Consider the following 21,884-nt stretch of genomic DNA (forward strand, 5'->3'; position numbering starts at 1 on the left):
GAGGGTTTCCTTTTTCTATTTCGTGCAAAGGAGGAGAGGGAACATCAATATTTAAAGGGAGATTTTTTTTTTCCACCTACTTTTCGTCTCAGTCTCTACAGTTCATTCATATAATCGACATTGTATCCACATCCACATCCACATCCACATCCACATTCTCTCACATTCTTTAGTCGTGCAATCTTGGCAGGCTTTTCTCTCTTCAGTCTGACATTTCCAAAATACCACCATGCACATCACCACCATGCACATCACCACCATGCACATCACCACCATGTACCACGACACCATGCACATCACCACCATGTACCACGACACCATGCACATCACCACCATGTACCACGACACCATGAACATCACCACCATATACCACGACACCATGCACATCACCACCATGTACCACGACACCATGAACATCACCACCATATACCACGACACCATGAACATCACCACCATGTACCACGACACCATGAACATCACCACCATGTACCACGACACCATGCACATCACCACCATGTACCACGACACCATGCACATCACCACCATGTACCACGACACCATGCACATCACTACAATATACCACGACACCATGCACATCACCACCATATACCACGACACCATGCACATCACCACCATGTACCACGACACCATGCACATCACCACCATGTACCACGACACCATGCACATCATCACCATATACCACGACACCATGCACATCACCACCATGTACCACGACACCATGCACATCACCACCATGTACCACGACACCATGCACATCACCACCATGTACCACGACACCATGCACATCACTACAATATACCACGACACCATGCACATCACCACCATATACCACGACACCATGCACATCACCACCATGTACCACGACACCATGAACATCACCACCATATACCACGACACCATGCACATCACCACCATGTACCACGACACCATGAACATCACCACCATATACCACGACACCATGCACATCACCACCATGTACCACGACACCATGCACATCACCACCATATACCACAACACCATGAACATCACTACAATATACCACGACACCATGCACATCACCACCATGTACCACGACACCATACACATCACCATCATATGCCACTACACCATACACATCACCACCATATGCCACTACACCATACACATCACCACCATATGCCACAACACCATGCACAGCATCACCACGTACCACGACGTGCATTGCCACCACGTGCCGCTACACTCCGCACATCGCAACCACGTGCCGCTACACTCCACGCATCGAAACCACGTGCCGCTACACTCCACGCTTCGCCACCACGTGCTGCTACACGCCACGCATTGCCACCACGTGCTATTATATAGCACGCATCGCCACCACGTTCCGCAACACAAGGCGCATCACCATCATGTTCCCCTACACGCCTCGCATCTCCACCACATGACGCCACGTGCCGCGCATTGCCACCACATGCTGCCATGCTCCACGCATCGCCACCACTTGCCACCACGCTCCGCGCATCGCCACCACATGCCGCCACGCTCCACGCATCGCCACCACTTTCCACCACGCTCCGCGCATCGCCACCACTTTCCGCCACGCTCCGCGCATCGCCACCACGTGCCGCCACGCTCCACGCATCGCCAGCACGTGCCGCTACACACCACACATCACCACCACGTGCCACAACAAGACGCGCATCGCCACTACATGCCGTTACATGGCACGCATCGCCACCACGTTCCACAACACGAGGCGCATTGCCATCACGTGCCATGACACGCCTCGCATCACCACCACGTGCCGCCACGCTCCACGCATCACCACCACGTGCCGCCACGCTCCACGCATCACCACCACGTGCCGCCACGATCCGCGTATCGCCACCATGTGCCGCCACGCATCTCCACCATGTGCCTCCACATTCCGCGCATCGCCACCACGTGTCGCGCCGTGCATCGCCACCAAGTACCGCCACGCATTGCCACCATGTTCCGCCACGCTCCGCGCATCGCCACCACATGTCGCGATGTGCATCGCCAGCACGTTCCGCCAGACGCCGTGCATCGCCACCATCTGCCGCCATGCTCCGCGCATCGCCACCACGTACCGCCAGGCGCCGCGCATCGCCAGCACTTGCCGCCACGCTCTGCGCATCGCCACCACGTGCCGTCACGCTCCGCGCATCGCCACCACGTGCCGTCACGCTCCGCGCATCGCCACCACGTTCCGCCACGCTCCGCGCATCGCCACCACGTTCCGCCACGCCCCGCGCATCGCCACCACGTTCCACCACGCCCCGCGCATCGCCACCACGTGCCGCCACGCCCCGCGCATCGCCACCACGTGCCGCCACGCCCCGCGCATCGCCACCACGTGCCGCCACGCCCCGCGCATCGCCACCACGTGCCGCCACGCCCCGCGCATCGCCACCACGTGCCGCCACGCCCCGCGCATCGCCACCACGTGCCGCCACGCCCCGCGCATCGCCACCACGTGCCGCCGCGCATCGCCACCACGTGCCACCGCGCATCGCCACCACGTTCCGCCACGCCCCGCGCATCGCCACCACGTTCCGCCACGCCCCGCGCATCGCCACCACGTTCCGCCACGCCCCGCGCATCGCCACCACGTGCCGCCACGCCCCGCGCATCGCCACCACGTGCCTCCACGCCCCGCGCATCGCCACCACGTGCCGCCACGCCCCGCGCATCGCCACCACGTGCCGCCACGCATCTCCATCACGTGCCGCCACGCATCGCCACCACGTGCCACCACGCTCCGTGCATCGCCACCACGTGTCGCGACGCGCATCGCCACCACGTGCCGCCACTCCGCGCATCGCCACCACGTGCCGCCACTCCGCGCATCGCCACCACGTGCCGCCACTCCGCGCATCGCCACCACGTGCCGCCACTCCGCGCATCGCCACCACGTGCCGCCACGCCGCGCATCGCCACCACGTGCCGCCACGCCGTGCATCGCCACCACGTGCCGCCACGCCGCGCATCGCCACCACGTGCCGCCACGCCGCGCATCGCCACCACGTGCCGCCACGCCGCGCATCGCCACCACGTGCCGCCACGCCGCGCATCGCCACCACGTGCCGCCACGCCGCGCATCGCCACCACGTGCCGCCACGCCGCGCATCGCCACCACGTGCCGCCACGCCGCGCATCGCCACCACGTGCCGCCACGCCGCGCATCGCCACCACGTGCCGCCACGCCGCGCATCGCCACCACGTGCCGCCACGCCGCGCATCGCCACCACGTGCCGCCACGCCGCGCATCGCCACCACGTGCCGCCACGCCGCGCATCGCCACCACGTGCCGCCACGCCGCGCATCGCCACCACGTGCCGCCACGCCGCGCATCGCCACCACGTGCCGCCACGCCGCGCATCGCCACCACGTGCCGCCACGCCGCGCATCGCCACCACGTGCCGCCACGCCGCGCATCGCCACCACGTGCCGCCACGCCGCGCATCGCCACCACGTGCCGCCACGCCGCGCATCGCCACCACGTGCCGCCACGCCGCGCATCGCCACCACGTGCCGCCACGCCGCGCATCGCCACCACGTGCCGCCACGCCGCGCATCGCCACCACGTGCCGCCACGCGCCGCACATCACCACCACGTTCCGCCACACGCCGCACATCGCGGCCACGTTCCGCCACACGTCGCACATCGCCATCACATGCCATGAAATTTGAAATTCGGATGAAATTTAGTGGGCAGGTTAGGTGTATGACAAGGACAAACTGATTCGATTTTGGAGAAGAAGAATCCCTTCAAGACAAACTGATTAGATGTGGATCTGGCTACGAGAATTTTTTAAGTGATTCTTCAGGCCTAGGTCACATTTGCCACGGCGGCCGTGGGGTCTGCAAAATCTACGGCCACTAGCAATTATACGGCGGCCGCAGTATTTCCACGGTCACATATGTTTTTATTTTTCGGGGAACTGCACGGCGTATTTATAAATTGTGGAGACCGAAAACGTGGGGTTGCCGTACGGTGTTTGATTTGATGTCGCACAGTGACCTTAGGGCGTTCCTGCGGCGGCCATAGAATATGCAAGGTAGCCGCAAGGCGACCGCAGGGGGCCCTAAGGCGAACGTGCGGCCAGACGGATGGTAACGAATGGGTTAATATATATATATATATATATATATATATATATATATATATATATATATATATATATATATATATATTTTTTTTTCGGCTTGTCGAATTGCTACGGCGAACGTAGAAATGAAAAAAGTTATAACTCCGCGTTATAATTCCACGGCGACCTTACGACCTGTAAAATATAGCCAAATGGCGTAGGGCCACCCTGAGGCCACCGCAGAAACTCTGCAGCCGCTGCACGTTTCTGTCAATTCAGAGGGCGTACGGCCGCCGTATCCTCGCCGTAGAGCAAATGTGACTTTGGCCTCACCATTGAGAGATACTACAAAAAAATGATATATTATATAGCGCGATATCTCGTGGTAGACAGATTTGGACGAAACTTGGTGATTTGGTAAATGACAGATTGGGTCTATGAGAAGGATGGAATTGAATCAATTTTTGTGAATATCCGAATCCAGATCCGGATATGTATTTTTTTCTTTTCAAGGTGATTCTTCACCATTGAGAGATCAGGCCAAAACAATCTATAGCATGATATTTCAAAAAATCCTTGTTTCCAATATATTCTACTGCATCAGGCATTGTGTGGCAGAGGTATGCGCTCTAGCGAGTGCCCTTCTAGTCTTTCATATACTTCTCAAATGTAAATTTTGGTGTCCAAGCACTCCGACAAGAAAAATATATTCAATATTTTCATAAATACGTTTTATAATATGGAAATTGGAGATTTTTAATGAAGGGTTGGATTTATACTCAGGTCAGATCAGGTATGGGAGCATGCGCCAGAGCAGCGCATCGCTGCGCCCACTTTCCACTGGTACTCCAGGGGCCTCCGTCTGGCCATCCCCCAGGCAGATGCCTGTCCCATCCCCATCTCCTTGAGATTCCGATCAACCTGCTGCAACCACGAGGCATGTGGTCGACCCATTGGCCTCCTCCACTCACGAGAGTCCCTTGCTGAGAGAATCTGGTGAGCAGGATCAGCGTCAGGAAAACGAGCCACATGTCCATACAGCCGCAGCTGACGCTCACGGACTATGCAGGTAACAAATCTCATTTGAGTCTCTCTCAGCAACCGCTCGTTGGACACAAAGTCCGACCAGCGATAGCCAAGGATTCTCCAAAGAGACCTGGTACCAAAGGAATTAAGTCTCCATCTCAGATCCTTGGTCAGAGTCCAAGTCTCGCATCCATAGAGCAAGAATGGAAGCACCAAGGACCTGAAGACTCGGACTTTTGTCCTCCCGCACGGGTACCGCAGCGCCACACCCCGTGATCCAGTGAATCCAAGACTCCCCAAGCCCGACCCAGACGCCTATTGACCTCTGACTCGCAGCCAGCAGAGACATGAATATCACTGCCAAGCTCAGCGAATCTCTCCACGACCTCAACATCCTCACCACAAACAGGCACAGACTGGACAGCAGCATCCAAGATGTCATTGAAAGCCTGGATCTTAGTTTTGACCCAGGCAACCCGTAATCCCAGAGGCTCCGTCTCCTCATTCAGCACCTTAAGGGCCCCCAAAAGGATAACTGAATTCTCCGCAAAGATGACTACATCATCTGCGAAATCAAGGTCAGAGATATTGACATTCCCAAACGATGCACCGCAGCTTGATCTCTCCGACATCCTCCCGAGAATCCAGTCCATACAAATGCTGAAAAGTGTGGGGGCCAGTACACACCCCTGACGAACTCCAGTAACAACTGGAAATAAGTCAGAGATGGTACCACCACACTTCACAGCACTCTCAGTACCAGAGTAGAGTTCAGACATCAGATCGATCAGTTTTGGTGGCACCCCACGAAGACCAAGAATCCTCCAGAGGACATCCCGATTCACTGAATCGAACGCTTTACAGAGATCAACATAGGCTGCAAGCAGCCCCTGCCGAAACTCTCGTCTGCGTTCGGTGAGGACCCTAAGAGCAAGGATACAGTCAATCGTTGACCTCTTTGGTGTAAAGCCTGACTGCTCTGGACGCTGGTGCTCAAGCTGATGGTGGCAAACCCTATCAAGAATTATCCGAGCAAAGACCTTGTCCGGCACTGAGAGCAGCGTCACCCCTCGGTAGTTGTTGCAGTCTTTGCGATCACCCTTCCCTTTCCAGAGAGGGAATTAAGTCTCCGTCTTTTGCGTTTTTTCTGGTTTGCGGAATGAAGGGTTTTACGTTGGCCAGAGTGCAAATCCTGCCACCAACCTCCGGATAAGAAGTAACCCAACTGCAGGAGGACGTCTGCAGACACAGTTGGGCACTAGATATGGTTGGCCGTTGGCTCACAAGTAGCTCCTCTGCCCTTTGACAGGTTTTGTTTTTAATCATGCTGGGTGTCCATATCAAACACCCTCATCACCAGGAAACCCGGTGGGGGAGATGGTTTAGTCGCCGACAATCTGACCATGGAACAGGTTAGTACAGGTTTACATGATACCTGTAGCAAGTCACAGATCTAATCTGGCCTGACCTGACTGACTGATTTATACTGATGTTGATTAAACCTACCAATGTGGATTTAATGAAAATTTTAAATAATATATGCGGTTCTAACGTTAATAAAATATTAATCTCTTTCAGAAATTCAGAATAAATCTTATTGGTTTCCTATTATTTAAAAAAAGTAATTGTGGAAACAAGAATATCTCAAAATCCAGATTATGTTTGATATTCTGTGAGGTTAAAGTTGTGGTATAGGGTTGTGATGACTGTTGAGGACAAATAAGTTGGAGGACGATCAGGAAGAAAAAATGAGAGACAGAGTCAGAGACAGAGACAGTACAAATTTAAAATATGGAAGTCAGTGAAATGAGAAAAAGACTTGATGAATTACAGAAATACATCAACAAGGCAGTAATCTCACTGAGGAGGAAGAAAACAAAAACTCTAACAACAAAACTTGTTTCAAAAACATCTCCAATATCGATCACATTGGGGTGAAGATGAAGAAACCAAGGAGGAAAGAGTATACAGTTGATGATGATGGTGTTATTGCCTTTGGTTAAATATTCTTTTCTTTATAGACAATTGTATATAATTAATTTTACTCCTGTTTATTTTTAGAAGTTTTAACACTTTATATACCATAACTCTAATTGAGAGGCGAGAGACAAAGCCGTGTGGAACAAGGGGGTGTGTCTATTGAGGATTAAATATATTTATAGGTATTTTAATTAATATCCATCCAGCTTATTTGTAAGTGGGAGAAATAGGTATGGTTTTTCTCAGAATGGTCAAATATTTTTTTTTCTTTTTCCCCATTGATTTAAATTGTCCCCGATCTCTCGAATCAATACGACCATGGCAGTTGCACCTTCATTTGTAATTGACAGGTTTTTTTGCAGATGCGCAGCGATCTCTTGCAAGCAATGCTTTCAAGCCTAACAAATATCTTCACCATGTGTATTTCTAGTTAGTGGTACAACTGCTGTTATGTCTTCTTTCACACGATGATTACATTTCAAATAGATTAGTATGACATGATAGATTACATTTCAAACCCATTCAAGAGTCTTTCAGAATATTAAAGTTCCACTTTAGATAATGAGATGTTGGTAGAGATTTTTGAAAGGCGTTTGTTGAAATTGTTTAATTAGCATTATTATAAGTTTAAACACCGAGTTGAAGGGAATTATATTTGAAATGTTGTTGGTGTTTCCCTCCTCTCTCAACTGTTCCTTTCGTCCTGTTGTGTCCTGATCTGTTCAGTGTACCAATTCTCACTCTCCCTCGAGCCTCGACTACGCATACAAAAAGAAAACTCCAATCCTCAAAAACAGTCCTTGCAAAAATGCACAACTGAGCCTTGTCACACACATCTCTTGATTTGAGAACTTGAATGCTGAAGAATTCACAACACATCAAATCCTGCTGAAGCATGCAGGTGCCATTTTTTGACATTGGTTCTGTTCTCATAACTGAGTTTCCAGACAGCTGAACATCTTTCATGACAAACATAATTTATGACTTTTTTAAAGTCTTGAAATAACGTTTTGGAAGTGGCTGCATTGCCTCCTTAATTGCCTCACCGTCTTCAAAGGGATTCTTCTTCCTTGCAACCACATTTGTGTTTTTAAATTAAGCAATTGTATCTGCTTTACACTTCCTGACATGTTTCATTAAAATAGATTTCTGGGAGATCAGGGCTGACTTGAATTTTCCAACTTTTACCTTCCACAAGTTACTTTTTGGAGCGAACTCACTTTCATTCCTCTTGTGGGTTGTGCTACAATGTTGTTCTGTGTTGCTTCTCCTCACCAAACTTACAGGTCCATGACAAATTAAGCACACACACACACTTTCTGTTGGAGTTTGTAAATATAAATTATTCTTACCACTCATATTTAAAGTTGAAAGTGAACGTTCTGGACTTATTCTGTCAAGGTCTTGAGTTCTGACATTATAAAACAAAAATCTCTCAGTGTAGGCCTACTCACGCATGGATCACTTCACCGTGTGGGAGACAGGAACACCTGATGTGACGTTTCAACTTAAATCCTGTTATTACGCCACATTGCATAAATTGCTTCCCACTCAAACTGGTATCCTGCTGGGAGGATGGCATAGCTCACTCGGCATAATGGTGTATGATTCTCCTTTTCTAAGAGTGTTGTTTTAACCTTTATCAGATTGTTTTTTTGTATTGTTTTTTTGAGATCAGTATAGAATATACAGCAGATTGCACACTTCCGCTTCCAAATGAGCTGTTCCGAATGTTAGATATTACTGTATTTTCAAGAACTGTCCTGGGCAACATCTGAGAGTCTGGCTGGCAACATGTTGCCCATGAGCCACAAATTGGGGACCCCAAATCTTGGTGATCCTACCAGCCCATAATCACTATGTAGGAAATATATGATACAATACAAACCCTGCTTGTGTCTCTGCTGTTCTTCTCCCCGTTTCACTCACTGAAATGATGTCAACAGATTGAATTAATGTGGGGTTGATATAGCAGAGACTAAGTTGATATTTGGGCCAAGTTGTCTCCTGCGTTAAAGTTTTTCTTGTATAACTTTCCCTTATATAGGGGCTGAAGGGAAACAAATGAAGAACCGTTGACCTTTCCGCACCATGGGGAAGGTGTTGGAGCAGATGAGAAGCCATTTTGTAAATTAATGTAAGATAGCCGGTATGGGTTTGCAAATTAAAAAAAATTGTTGGAATTCTTTAAGGCTTTGCTCATTCTGTAGATGAAGCAAGAGAAGTGGGTGTAGCATACTGAGACTTCCGCAGAGCATTTCATATTGCTAAATAAGAGGTTGTTACTTCGGGTTGGATCTGTCGGAGTCTTCAGTACAATGGCTAAATAGAGGAAGAACTGGCTTGGTGGAAAATAAGAAAAGGGTCATTGGTTGTGGGAGGATGCGAACCTGGGAGGTTATCAGTAATGGAGTACCTCACAAATCACTTTGGCCATTGTTTTTTGTAATTTATAGCAGTGACGTGCACAGAAAAAAGTACTTGGACGCACAATCGCCCATCATGTGCATGTGTCTGAGGGATGATTTGGTTTGTTTCAAGAAGGGATACGAGGGTTTCTGGGTGTACATGTGTTTCCAGAAGGTTTTAGTTTCTGAGGGGCATTTGGTATTGCAGGCAAATATTAACACCCCACAATTCTGTCCATTTTGTCTGTTGCTGAACATTTGGAATTTGGCGATTATTCTTGCTCTTTCCTGTGCAAATATACTCATTGAATTTCCAAAGAAACTTAACTATCCTGCAGTGTTCAAACTTGGTAATGATATAAATGGTCTTCCTTTAAATCATTAATACAAGTGACCCAGTACTGCTTACCAGTCTGATGAACTTGAACTGAATTCCCATGGACATGTTCGAGAGCAATGTTTCAGTGCCATCTGGTTTTCTTACAAGTGGGTTCCTTGTCTATTTCCTGAAAGTTAGTGATGTGGGGAATCTTTCTACATTTTAACATATGTATAGCATGGATTATATCTGAGCATAAATACTCCTTCATACAAATCCCCTGTGGTCATGTGTAAGGCTTCCTACCATTGAATGTCTTTCTCTTAAAATTGCTGAACAAGCTCAGATTTTATATCAATATCTGATATTTTGTATGTTTGAAATGTGGCCAAATCAAAATTTACATCAACATATAATTACAATCACAGTATTGTCTTGAGAACCTGCAACATGTACAATTGATTTTTGGGAGTGCCACAGAGTATGCATATGTGTTTGGAGAATGTTTAAAAGTGCTGTAACTGATTTGGCCAGAGGATAAGGTCTCAATAACAGAGGTGCTGTACTTCACATGTCGGTACTGTGTTGGATTAATGCACTCAGGTTGGAGCAAAAATGAGTAACAGTCACATGTTTACTGTCTCTTTAAAGGTTCGTCCACCATGCACACTCAAGTTGGCTGTTGGAAGGATTCCTGTTGTGCGCAGCCGGAATCGGAATGGCCAACTACGCTCGACTGTAGAATGAAGGTTGAGGAGCTGGAAGAATCTTCTGAGATTCTGCAGATAAAAATCGAGAATGTGAACTCCTTTGGTCTGAAAGAAGAGCAAAGCGACCAACTGAATGGTGAGTTGTGTGATCCACATCACTTCTCATGGGATATGTGTTTGTTTCGTGTCACGTTTTTATTTTTGTTTGTATTCATGATAGAGGCTCATGGTCGACCTAGAGCATAATGGAAGGGAATAAAATGGAAATGGGGAAATGACAACAGAAGATTGGAAGTGATATGAAATGAATGGGAGGGGAGAAGGACTCGTGGGGGTGAACAAGTTGAAAGAAACACAGATGAAGAGGAATGGGAGTGTGTGATGGAACAGAAAAGTAACAAAACAACCAGCAAACAAAAGAAAAAAGGTAGAATGAGATTGAAGAGAATGTGGAAGTTGGTTCCACAGGTGGGAAAAAAGAGGAACGAATGAGTGGAGGTGAGCACTGATCCTGGATTTTGGCAGTTTCACCAGAAGGGTGTTGCTGGCATACGACCACCACAGAAGGAGCAGAGGGTGCAAGAGCAGAAAGGAGGCAGTCAAAGAAAGAAAAACCACTTATCTGTCTACGATGTGAAAGTGTTAGGCCCAGAGATTGACCTTCATTACAGGAGATTGCAATTATCTTGATGCCTTGGTTTCCATAGCATCAAGTTGAGCAAGGTGTGAGCCAGGGGCACCAGCCCCAGAGGGTTGGACAGTAATTCAAGCTTCAGATGAAGGCCTTGTTGGTGCATAACATTTCAGGTGTGTTGAGGAAGGACTTTGCAGAATGGAGGATGCCCACTCTGGGTTGAAGGTCAACTGGCTTTGGAGGCCAACTCAGAAATGTGGTTTCCCCAAGAAAGATCATAGCTGATATTGTGACCCAAAAGCTTCAGTGACTCTCCATGAGGATTGTTAAGAAAGTAGATGGGAGGGTTTGCCACATGGTCCTTAGAGAGAGAGAGAGATATAGAGATAGATATGGAGAGAGAGAGAGAGAGAGAGAGAGAGAGAGAGAGAGAGAGAGAGAGAGAGAGAGAGAGAGAGAGAGAGAGAGGCAGAGAGAGAGAGAGAGAGGGAGAGAGAGAGATATATATATATATATATATATATATATATATATATATATATATATATATATATATATATATATATATATATATATAGATAGATATGGAGAGAGTGTGATGTTTTTCACAATTGAGCAAACATATTTTAAGTGTTTGAGTTGCTTGTGATTCCCTCAAGGTCTGAGGAGAGGGAACAGGTTGCTGCCTGCCTCTCTAATGAATGAGGATTTCACGGCAAAGAGTGGAGCCGTTCACAAAGAGAGAAAGAGGATTTACCAGAGAAAGATATTGTTGGTGAAGAAGAGGACTGGGCCCAGCACATTGCCCTTGGGCACTCCAGCCTTGATATGAAGAGGACATCAAAGGCTTCTGTTGAGAGGAAAGCATTTGCTATGAGAGTACAGGAAGCCAGTAATAGTCCAGTAGATTTAGCCCCAGAATGGCTGAACCTGAAACAAATTGCAATCGTTTTTTTTTTATTGCTGGATCTTGTTCAGGGGGTCACTCTGAATGTCACAAAATAAAATAGGACAAAATAGGACCACCGGAAGTGCCTTAATTTGCATAAATTCAAAATGGCCGCCATTGAGCACTTGGGGGGCTGATATCTCCTAAACAGTGCGTTTTAGACCCCATAAATGTATTATTAGCAGATAGGAAAGTGACCCCAAGGAATCCAAATATGTCATCAAAATTTGTATATGATGTCATATATGTCAGAAATGACATCATAGGCATCATATATGATGTCATAGGTGTCAAACAAATTGAAATCAAATTCAAAAGAGTTTATTTTCCCTTATCATATAGTATACATCGGGATTGACAAATAAACTATGCAACACAATATGGAACACAACAAACCCCCTCCCCCCCCCATCAGGGTAACCTACACCAGCACATTTCACCTTAGGTAAATGGACTCAACGGCCAGGTGACTCTTTGTTCAGGTGATCATGAGTGTATCTGTACAATACATCAGATTTATGCAGCTATTTTTACACTGTGGGCATGACTGATTTCATTTTGCATGCTTTGTGTAGTGACTGCTGTAGAGTGTACTGTGTATATGGTGTTTGGTTCAGATTGTTTGTGTGGGGTATTAGACGTCGTATGTACGCGCATAGCATTAGGTAAACTACTTGACTGATTTTCGTCGAACTTAGCATAGCTTTGACAATATCCTAAAAACTAATTTTCCATCCACAGGGCGACATCTACACCATGGATGGCACAAAGTGTGCCATGTGCGAGAAACAGCTTGATGATGGCCGACAAACATTTACTTTGACAGAGAAGGGTGCCCATAGTGTGAGGGGAGCTGCAAAATCAAGAGGAGTTGCCGTCAATGTGAGGTGGGGCAGAAGTTCCACTCTGAATGCAGACTAGACTTATGCAACAAGAAATCTATACAGTTTTCGTTAAAACTAAAGTTTCGGGAGGAGCCAGAGCCGCCAAGTCGCCGTTCTATTGAACCCATATTTAACTTTTTGGAACACTGCTTCCTTTGTGGGATGTCAGCAGACACCAAGTCTGATGATTCTTACCCTGTTCAAACGTGGGACTTCCAGAGGTCTATCTTTAAAGCATGCGACCAAAGGCCCTCAAACGATCCTTGGGCAGAGAAAGTTCGTGGACGTTTGGCATCTTGCATTGACCTTCACGCGGCAGATGCCATTTACCACATAGTTTGTAGTGTAAACTTCAGAACAGGGAAGCAAATACCACTCCGTTACAGAAGTGACACCAGCAGCATTATTCCACCGACTAAGCTTGGGAGGCGGACAAACATTCAACGACAAGAGGCATTCCTGCAGGTCATCGCTGACCTACAGGAAAATGACTATGAATAAACTACAGTCACTGATCTTGTTGATGAAATGTCAAAGATATGTGAAGACCCATACTCTCCAATGTATATGCGTGTGAAGTTATTTGAACATTTTGGAGAGCGGGTTGTGATCACGAACATAAATGGCAGACCGAACATTGTGACATTCAGGAAAGCTCAAGCGCAGATCCTTCAGCAATTTTATGACACTCCTAAAATGGACAATGAAGTTGATGAGATGCGACGAATTATTATCAAGACTGCAGGTGAACTCATCAAATCAGACATTAAAGCGCAGGGCACTTCCAAATCAACATACCCAGACCCAGTTCAACTTAAGTCTATTGATCTTAACTTTAAATACTTGCCAGAATCACTTCAGCTTATTTTGTCTGGTCTTTTCCCAGGTGCAAATGACCTGAAGGTTGCCACAATAGGCCATTGTATCATGCAAGCTACTAGGCCTCGAACCGTCCTTGTGTCCAACTGCACCATTTGTATGGTTCTAGATTTTTGATAGACAGTCTTTATGCTCATGGCTTATGCTTATCCTATGATGAGGTTTTGCGCTTCTCCAAGTCTGCAGCCAGGTCAAGTGATACGACCTACCCAATATCAGGTCACTTTGGCCACTACATTGCCGACAATGTAGACTACAACCTCCGCACCTTAGATGGCCATGGTACATTCCATGGTGTGGGAATAGTGGTAGCTTGTACACCAGAAGTACTAAGTCAGAAGCCAGTACCACGATTCTTAGCCTATCCAGATGATGGGGTCCCTGCAGCTAAGATTGCCATCCATTATTACAACAGGTTTCTTGGGAAAAAGTCGTCATTACTTTTCCAGAAACTGCCTGATTTAATTGTCAACGATCTTACCTCCAACCTAAATCTTCTCTGGAAGATTTCCTTGCCCCTTTGTCCCAGTAGACCAGGGTGGTTAGGAACGATGCAAGCTATATGCAAGGGTGAACATCCAGGTAAATCATCCGTACACTTCCTTCCGATGATAGACTTAGACCCCACCAACATGTCCTGCTACTTCATAGGTCTACAATGTAGAGTCTACTCTACATTGCTGTTTGTTGTCGAAGAAAACAGGAAACACAGTACCATTCCTATTCTGACATTTCATCAACCATTGTGGTTGAAAGCGCGGACGATCATTCATCATGAGGACAAATCTAGCGAACTGAAGAAAGTAGTCCTCAAGTTAGAAGGTTTTCACCTCATGATGAGTTATGTTGGCAAGCTCAGGGATGAGAGAGTAGCTGAGGAGTTTGCGAACAGGCTGAGTGGACACTTGGGGGGTCTGGGTGCTTTGGGGGGTCCTGAAGAGTTGTGGAGTGCCTTCAAGACCACCGTCCTTGATGTTGCCGGTGGATGTCTTGGAACTCACCGCAGGGCAAAGAAGAATTTTGTCTCTCAAGGGACACTGGATACCATTGACCAGAGTCGCAGGGCCAGGCTGAATGGCAGAGCTGAGCTGTTTAGGGAGCTGAGGCATAAAACTGTACGTGCACTGAGGGTGGACAAGTAGGCCTATGTGCGAGGAATCTGTGAGGGGGTAGAGCATCACCTGTGGACAGGTGATTCTCATCCCGCTTTCAGGGGAATTCGCGCATTGCGTTCATCCAAGCCCATCCCTCGGAGCACTGCAGTTGGAGCAGAGAGTGGTAGGCTCTTGACAGAGGAGTCTGAAGTGAAGGCCCGCTGGGCCGGTTACTTTGAGCGGTTGTACCAGGCTGATCCCCCAGCTGTCGAGTTGAACGTCAAGGGTGTTACAATCCCTGTTGCTGACCCTCGAATCAACTGTGGTCCACCTTCGCTTGTGGAAACACGGGCTGCGGTGAACCAGTTGAAACGGGGGAAAGCTCCAGGGATCTGTGGCATCCATGCTGAACTTCTCAAGGCTGGTGGAAATGCTGCACTCGTGTCGTTGCATGCAGTTTTGTGCTCTGCCTGGAACATAGGCATCATCCCAACTGATTGGAAGAGGGGCCTTGTTGTTCCTCTCTGGAAAGGGATGGGTGATCGCCAAGACTGCAACAACTACCGAGGGGTGACGCTGCTCTCAGTGCCGGGCAAGGTCTTTGCTCGGATAATTCTTGATAGGGTTCGCCACCATCTGCTTGAGCACCAGCGTCCAGAGCAGTCAGGCTTTACACCAAAGAGGTCAACGATTGACCGTATCCTTGCTCTTCGTGTCCTCACCCGAACGCAGGCGAGAGTTTCGGCAGGGGCTGCTTGCAGCCTATGTTGATCTCTGTAAAGCGTTCGATTCAGTGAATCGGGATGTCCTCTGGAGGATTCTTGGTCTTCGTGGGGTGCCACCAAAACTGATCGATCTGATGTCTGAACTCTACTCTGGTACTGAGAGTGCTGTGAAGTGTGGTGGTACCATCTCTGACTTATTTCCAGTTGTTACTGAAGTTCCTCAGGGGTGTATACTGGCCCCCACACTTTTCAGCAGTTGTATGGACTGGATTTTAGGGAGGATGTCGGAGAGATCAAGCTGTGGTGCATCGTTTGGGAATGTCAAGATCTCGGACCTTGATTTTGCAGATGATGCAGTCATCTTTGCGGAGACTTAAGATATCCTTTTGGGGGCCCTCGAGGTGCTGAATGAGGAGTCGGAGCCGCTGGGATTACTGGTTTCTTGGGTCAAAACTAAGATCCAGGCTTCCGGTGACATCTTGGATGCTGCTGTCCTGTCTGTTTCTGTTTGTGGTGAGGATGTTGAGGTCGTGGAGAGATTCACTTACCTTGGCAGTGATATTCATGTCTCTGCTGGCTGTGAGTCAGAGATCAATAGACGTCTGGGTCGGGCCTGGGGAGTCATAGATTCACTGGATCATGGGGTGTGGCGCTGCCGATACCTGTGCGGGAAGACGAAAGTCTGAGTCTTCAGGTCCTTGGTACTGCCAGTCTTGCTTTATGGATGTGAGACTTGGACTCTGACCAAGGATCTGAGACGGAGACTTAATTCCTTTGGTACCAGGTCTCTTCGGAGAGTCCTTGGCTATCGCTGGTCAGATTTTGTGTCCAACGAGTGGTTGCTGAGAGAGACTCGAATGAGATTTGTTACCTGCATAGTCCGTGAGCGTCAGTTGCGGCTGTATGGACATGTGGCTCGTTTTCCTGACGCTGATCCTGCTCACCAGATTCTCTCAGCGAGGGAGTCTCATGAGTGGAGGAGGCCAGTGGGCCGACCACTTGCCTCGTGGTTGCAGCAGGTTGACCATCATCTCAAGCAGATCGGGATGGGCCTGGCATCTGCCTGGGGGATGGCCAGACGGAGGCCCCTGGAGTACCGGCGGAAAGTGGACGCAGCGACGCGCTGTTCTGGCACATGCTCCCATACCTGACCTGACCTGATGAGTTATCTTGGATCCATTGGACACCTCATGAATGCCTCAAGCAAGATGGACTTGCTTCCTGCACCGGAATATCTGTTGAAAATAATCCGGTGCCAATGCAAGGGTGATTGTGACACCCTACGTTGCAGCTGTCAGAAAAATGGCTTAGAGTGTTCACCATCATGCACGGGATGCAAAGGGACATCATGCACTAGTAAGGGGGATGTTGCCACCGATATTGATTCAGACTAAGTAAAACCTCATCATGTGAATAAGCCAGGACATGTATAGGACAGACTCTGTGGAGGTATACATTTGAATTTGAATTTGTTTATGTACAAGGCATAGCTCATGGAACATATTTCAGACGAGGATATTTCCAAAGAACGTCATCCATGTACTTTCTCCAAAAACATTGAGGAAAACATAAATTTAACATAAATTATATCAATGATGTCATCAATGACGTCATTTCTGACATATATGACGTCATATACAAATTTTGACGACATATTTGGATTCCTTTGCGGTCACTTTCCTATCTGCTAATAATACATTTATGGGGTCTAAAACGTACCGTTTAGGAGATATCAGCACCCCAAGTGCTCAATGGCGGCCATTTTGAATTTATGCAAATTAAGGCACTTCCGGTGGTCCTATTTTGTCCTATTTTATATTGGGACATTCATAGTGACCCCCTGAACAAGATCCAGCAATAAAAAAACTATTGCAATTTGTTTCAGGTTATAGTGTAATTCTACTGGACTATAAGCCATACATGGAGGTGGCCTTGGATGCCATAGGCAGAGTTTGGAGAGCAAGGTCGGCTGCTCGACTAGATAAAAAGCTCAAGGTCTGTCTCGAGAGACAGCCCTGATGTTGTGTGATATTGAGGGCCTCCATCCTTTGTTGGGAGAGCAAAAACATGTTTATGGTAGAGTGAGCGGGTCTTATTTTGAAGTTCTAAACGAGTTGCTGTGTATTTTGAGCCATGGTTCCATCCTGCAGCGCAAGAAAATTCCCCTCGTGAGGTGAACTGTGTGCACTGAAATGGCCGCACGGTGAAATTAGTGAAACCATCACATCGTGGTGGATTGATCGTGTATGTGAATTCTACTCCGCTCTTCGTCAGGAGTCTCATGTCGCCCATTTGGGAGTCCGATTCTGTTACAATTTACATATATTAAAGGCCCAATGACATGTCTTACCTGTCATTGGAGGAAACAACTAATTGGCTCTCCCTTCATAAACCTGGTGTTGGCTTAACAGTTAAGGCAGCTGTCTTAAGATCTTAGGTTATCTTGTTTGAGCCCCTGTCGTGCCATTGCATAACACCAGGAGCGTTGACTCAACGTGTCATCCTTTTTGAGGTCAACAAAATGAGTACCAGCTTACTGCAAAAAATAACCCAAACACTGCATCAACGGCAGAGCCAGGCTCCTAGCAATGGTACAAGCAACAGCCACAGGCAACATGCAAAAATTTTTTTTTAACCTCATCAATTATTCCCAGCTGCAAATGAGACCAAATAGTTCGTCAACACTCAGCCCTTATTGTAAAATAAGGCTGAATAAAGCAACCAAGAAAAACTACACAAGATAAGGCCTTTGCTGTAGATCTACATAAGTACTTCCACAGCTGCCGGCATTTTGAGGCAGCACCAGTATGAACACAAGCTCACATCAGCCACTGGACTGGTTTAATCACTTCTTGGTGAATTGTTGGCGATAGTGTCGATGGAACGTTGTTCTGTGGAGGAACTCAGGTCCTTCAGTCCTTGTTTTGTATGCCACACTTGGCTCTTGGGTTTTCAGTATTGTTGGAAGTCTGGCTTTGCTAATCTGTTGACCTGTTGGTCTTTTCATTGTTGATTTGCTCATCTGCCACACTCTGTCATTTAGTTTTCATGAGGGTTGTTATTGTTGTTGTTGTTGTATTGCCCCGGACAGTTCTCTCGAACAGGCCCGCTCACAGAGACAGCCAAACTATCTCCCAAAGCGACACAAAGATCACCCACATCCAGGATGGTGTATCCTACCTTCATGAAGCCAGGCCATGACACAGTTAGAGAGAGAGGGAGAGAAGATGCAGAGACCAGAGGGAGTGGGCCGGTACATGGGGACTGATCGGCTACGTGTGCTGTCCTGACTAATCTGGGCAGCAGGGAAGATAGGGGAAAATTTGGCTTCCGACTTGCATCGGATATGCAAGATATGCATCGGACCTCCGACAACCACCATGATGAGACATCCCCATTAGTTTTTTCATGAGGGTGGACTTTTGAGACAAAAGAATAAAAACTCGTCACATGTTGGATCGGAATTGTATGTAATTTGAGAAATAATGCAGGTTGCGGAGAAAACATTTTTCTTGTCTTCTCCATTCTGTTGGTTGTGATTTTTGGAAGAGGTCTTCCTCTTCTTCTTCACTTGTATGCAGCAATAGGCTGTGCGTAGCATCATTGGCTGAGGGCACGGTTGGTTCGGGCAGGAATTTGGAACTTTGCCATGGTACCGGCAAAAGCTCACCTCCTCTTCGCTCATTTAATGTCCATCCAAGGGAGGGTATACACATTGATGGCTCACCCTGCCTGTGAAACCCGTTGCTTGACTCATTGTTGTGCAATGGCGAGACTGGGATGACAGTTTCTAGCTGGGCGGGATTTGAACCCAGCCTTGACAGCTTAGAGGTGAGTGTGCGTACCTTGAGGCCAGCCTGGGTGGTGGTGAAATTCCCACTGAAGTTGTGGTTGGGAAGGAAGCATCTCGTAACTTTGAGGCAGTTTGTACAGAATATAATGCTTTGATATTGTCATGCTTTGACACCATGCTATTCCCATGGGGAAACCTTAGTTTCTTTCTCCAAGGAAGATCTCAAAACACTGATTTTAATGTAATATCTATTGAGCTATTTTACGGGTATTGAACTAGCTCTGAATGTGATTCAAGACTGCCTGCATTTAATAAAAGTTACTTTTTCCAGATTTATTTGTGAAAGTGGAAGTGAAAACTGAGCACGACATTGATACCCACCTGGATCTACCAAAGCCGAATGATTCTGAAGCTTCTTTCTTTGAATGCCATCCCCTTGAAGGTTTGTGTCAATGCCTATACATTTTGCTTTGGATGGTATGATGAGGAACTCTGGTGTTGAGGGAAAAAACCCCTACATTTTGATTTCATTGCTTTAACAAATAACCACGATGGTAGATCAATTTCTCAAACATCCAGTATCTCCTTCATTATTAGGTGAAAGATTTGAGCCAACAATAATGTACCTTGGTGTATCCTGCTATCCTCGATTTGTACTATCGTTAATTTAAATGAGTTCAAAATTGAACACTTTTTGATTAATTTTACATGGTTTGTATATAATATTGGCTTGTGGAAGGAACAGGAAAAGATGACAGAGAGGAAAGGAGGAAACAGTAGTGTGATAACAAGAGGTTGTGGTTGATGTGTGGAGATAATATTGTGGGGAGGGAAGGAAGTGGATGGTATGAGAAAGTGAGGAATTATGTCAGAGTGCAAGTCAACTATCTTCAGCCTAAGGATACCACCTTTTCTAAATATATATCTACATACACTAATGTGTCTGTGTGTGTGTCAGTCTCCTCCATAACTCCAAAACCATGGAACCTAGCAGCCTGAAAATTTGCGTGCTTACTAAGGGAACTCCAAAGAAGTGCATGAGTGAATATTGGGTGTTTGGATTAATTTTAACACCTCTTTTGAAGGTAATTAACAGCTTTATTTAATTATATCCTTTATCAGGCGTATCCTCGGCCACCTTTCTCTCTGGGGTCTTAAGGCGTATCCTGGGTTACTTCAATGGGGTCTGAAGTCACCATGTTTTTTGGCCTGCTCAACCATGCTTTGACTTGGAACAGGCCACAATGATTTCTTTAACGATAAAGTTTTTTTCACTTTGGTGCTGTATTACTGTATGAGGTTTTTTTCACTCACTCATATTATCAAATGCCTGTTCATCATAGCTACGAATCGCTAGGTACATTGCAATGTTTAGAACTGCCCGGAGGCGCCAGCGTTCATGGCTTTATTTCATTTCATTTCTGCACATGCCTTAACCTTGAGAATCGCTTAAACTAAGCCAAATTATAAAACGCAAGCTCCAGAATTGAACTTGGCAGTAGTTCCGACTCCTGAAAAAGTTATAAATGAACAGGAAATAAAGATTTTATGTATATGTGGGAAAAATTACATGCCCACACCAGGATTCAAACCCATGTCCTCTGGAAAACCATACTCGTGAGTGTTCTGCCATCTGATCTATCTGGGCGACACACTGGCTGAATACGCAATTCTTCCACATATAGTTGCCACTCTCTTTCCACTGTTGCTTCCGGGGAACTAACTGCCAACCATAGGAGCAGCAAGGGCCTGTCCACGTGAGGGTCTTTTGCCCTCCCCTGCCCTCCCCTCACGCTGTTTTCCCTTGCCCTCCCCTCATGCTGCCTTCCCTTGCTCTTCCCACATGCTGCCTTCCCTTTCCTCCCTCCCTTCTTCCTCACTCCCCCCTCCTTCCTCACTCCCCCACCCTGCCTCGATCTCCCACCCTGCCTCGATCTCCCACCCTGCCTCGATCTCCCACCCTGCCTCGATCTCCCACCCTGCCTCGATCTCCCACCCTGCCTCGATCTCCCACCCTGCCTCGATCTCCCACCCTGCCTCGATCTCCCACCCTGCCTCGATCTCCATCCCTCCTTGCTCCCACCCCTCCTCGTTTCCCCTCCCTCCTCGCTCCCCACCCCTCCTCGCTCCTACACCCTCCTCTCTCCCCCTTCTCCCTCCCCAAACCCTATCCTCCCCCTCTCTCCCTCCTCTCCTCTCCCCTCCTTCTTACTCCCCCCACCTCTTAATATTCCTGTCAGCGAAGCGACGGGTTGTATTTGCTAGTACTGTATGAGGTTCATTTTATCCGCGTCTCGCGTAGCGAACGCTGGCTCTAAGAGAGCTCCGCGTTGTTGTTGTTGTTGTTGTTGTTGTTGTTGTTGTTGTTGTT

The 21,884-nt window shown here is 47.5% G+C and overlaps 1 protein-coding gene across 1 annotated transcript in view; it reads left to right on the plus strand.

Annotated features, from left to right (window-relative positions):
- LOC147009475 (uncharacterized) overlaps nt 1-21,884 on the plus strand; it is a 232,849-nt gene that overhangs the window by 833 nt on the left and 210,132 nt on the right. The window contains 2 exon segments of the mRNA XM_085861765.1: nt 10,497-10,691; nt 19,845-19,955. Coding sequence (XP_085717891.1) covers nt 10,508-10,691; nt 19,845-19,955 — 295 coding nt within the window. The 5' untranslated portion in view covers nt 10,497-10,507.

The sequence above is a fragment of the Eptatretus burgeri genome, chromosome 17, assembly GCF_056783735.1.
Source record: "Eptatretus burgeri isolate ZD-2024b chromosome 17, Ebu_testis_v1, whole genome shotgun sequence".
Lineage (NCBI taxonomy): Eukaryota > Metazoa > Chordata > Myxini > Myxiniformes > Myxinidae > Eptatretus > Eptatretus burgeri.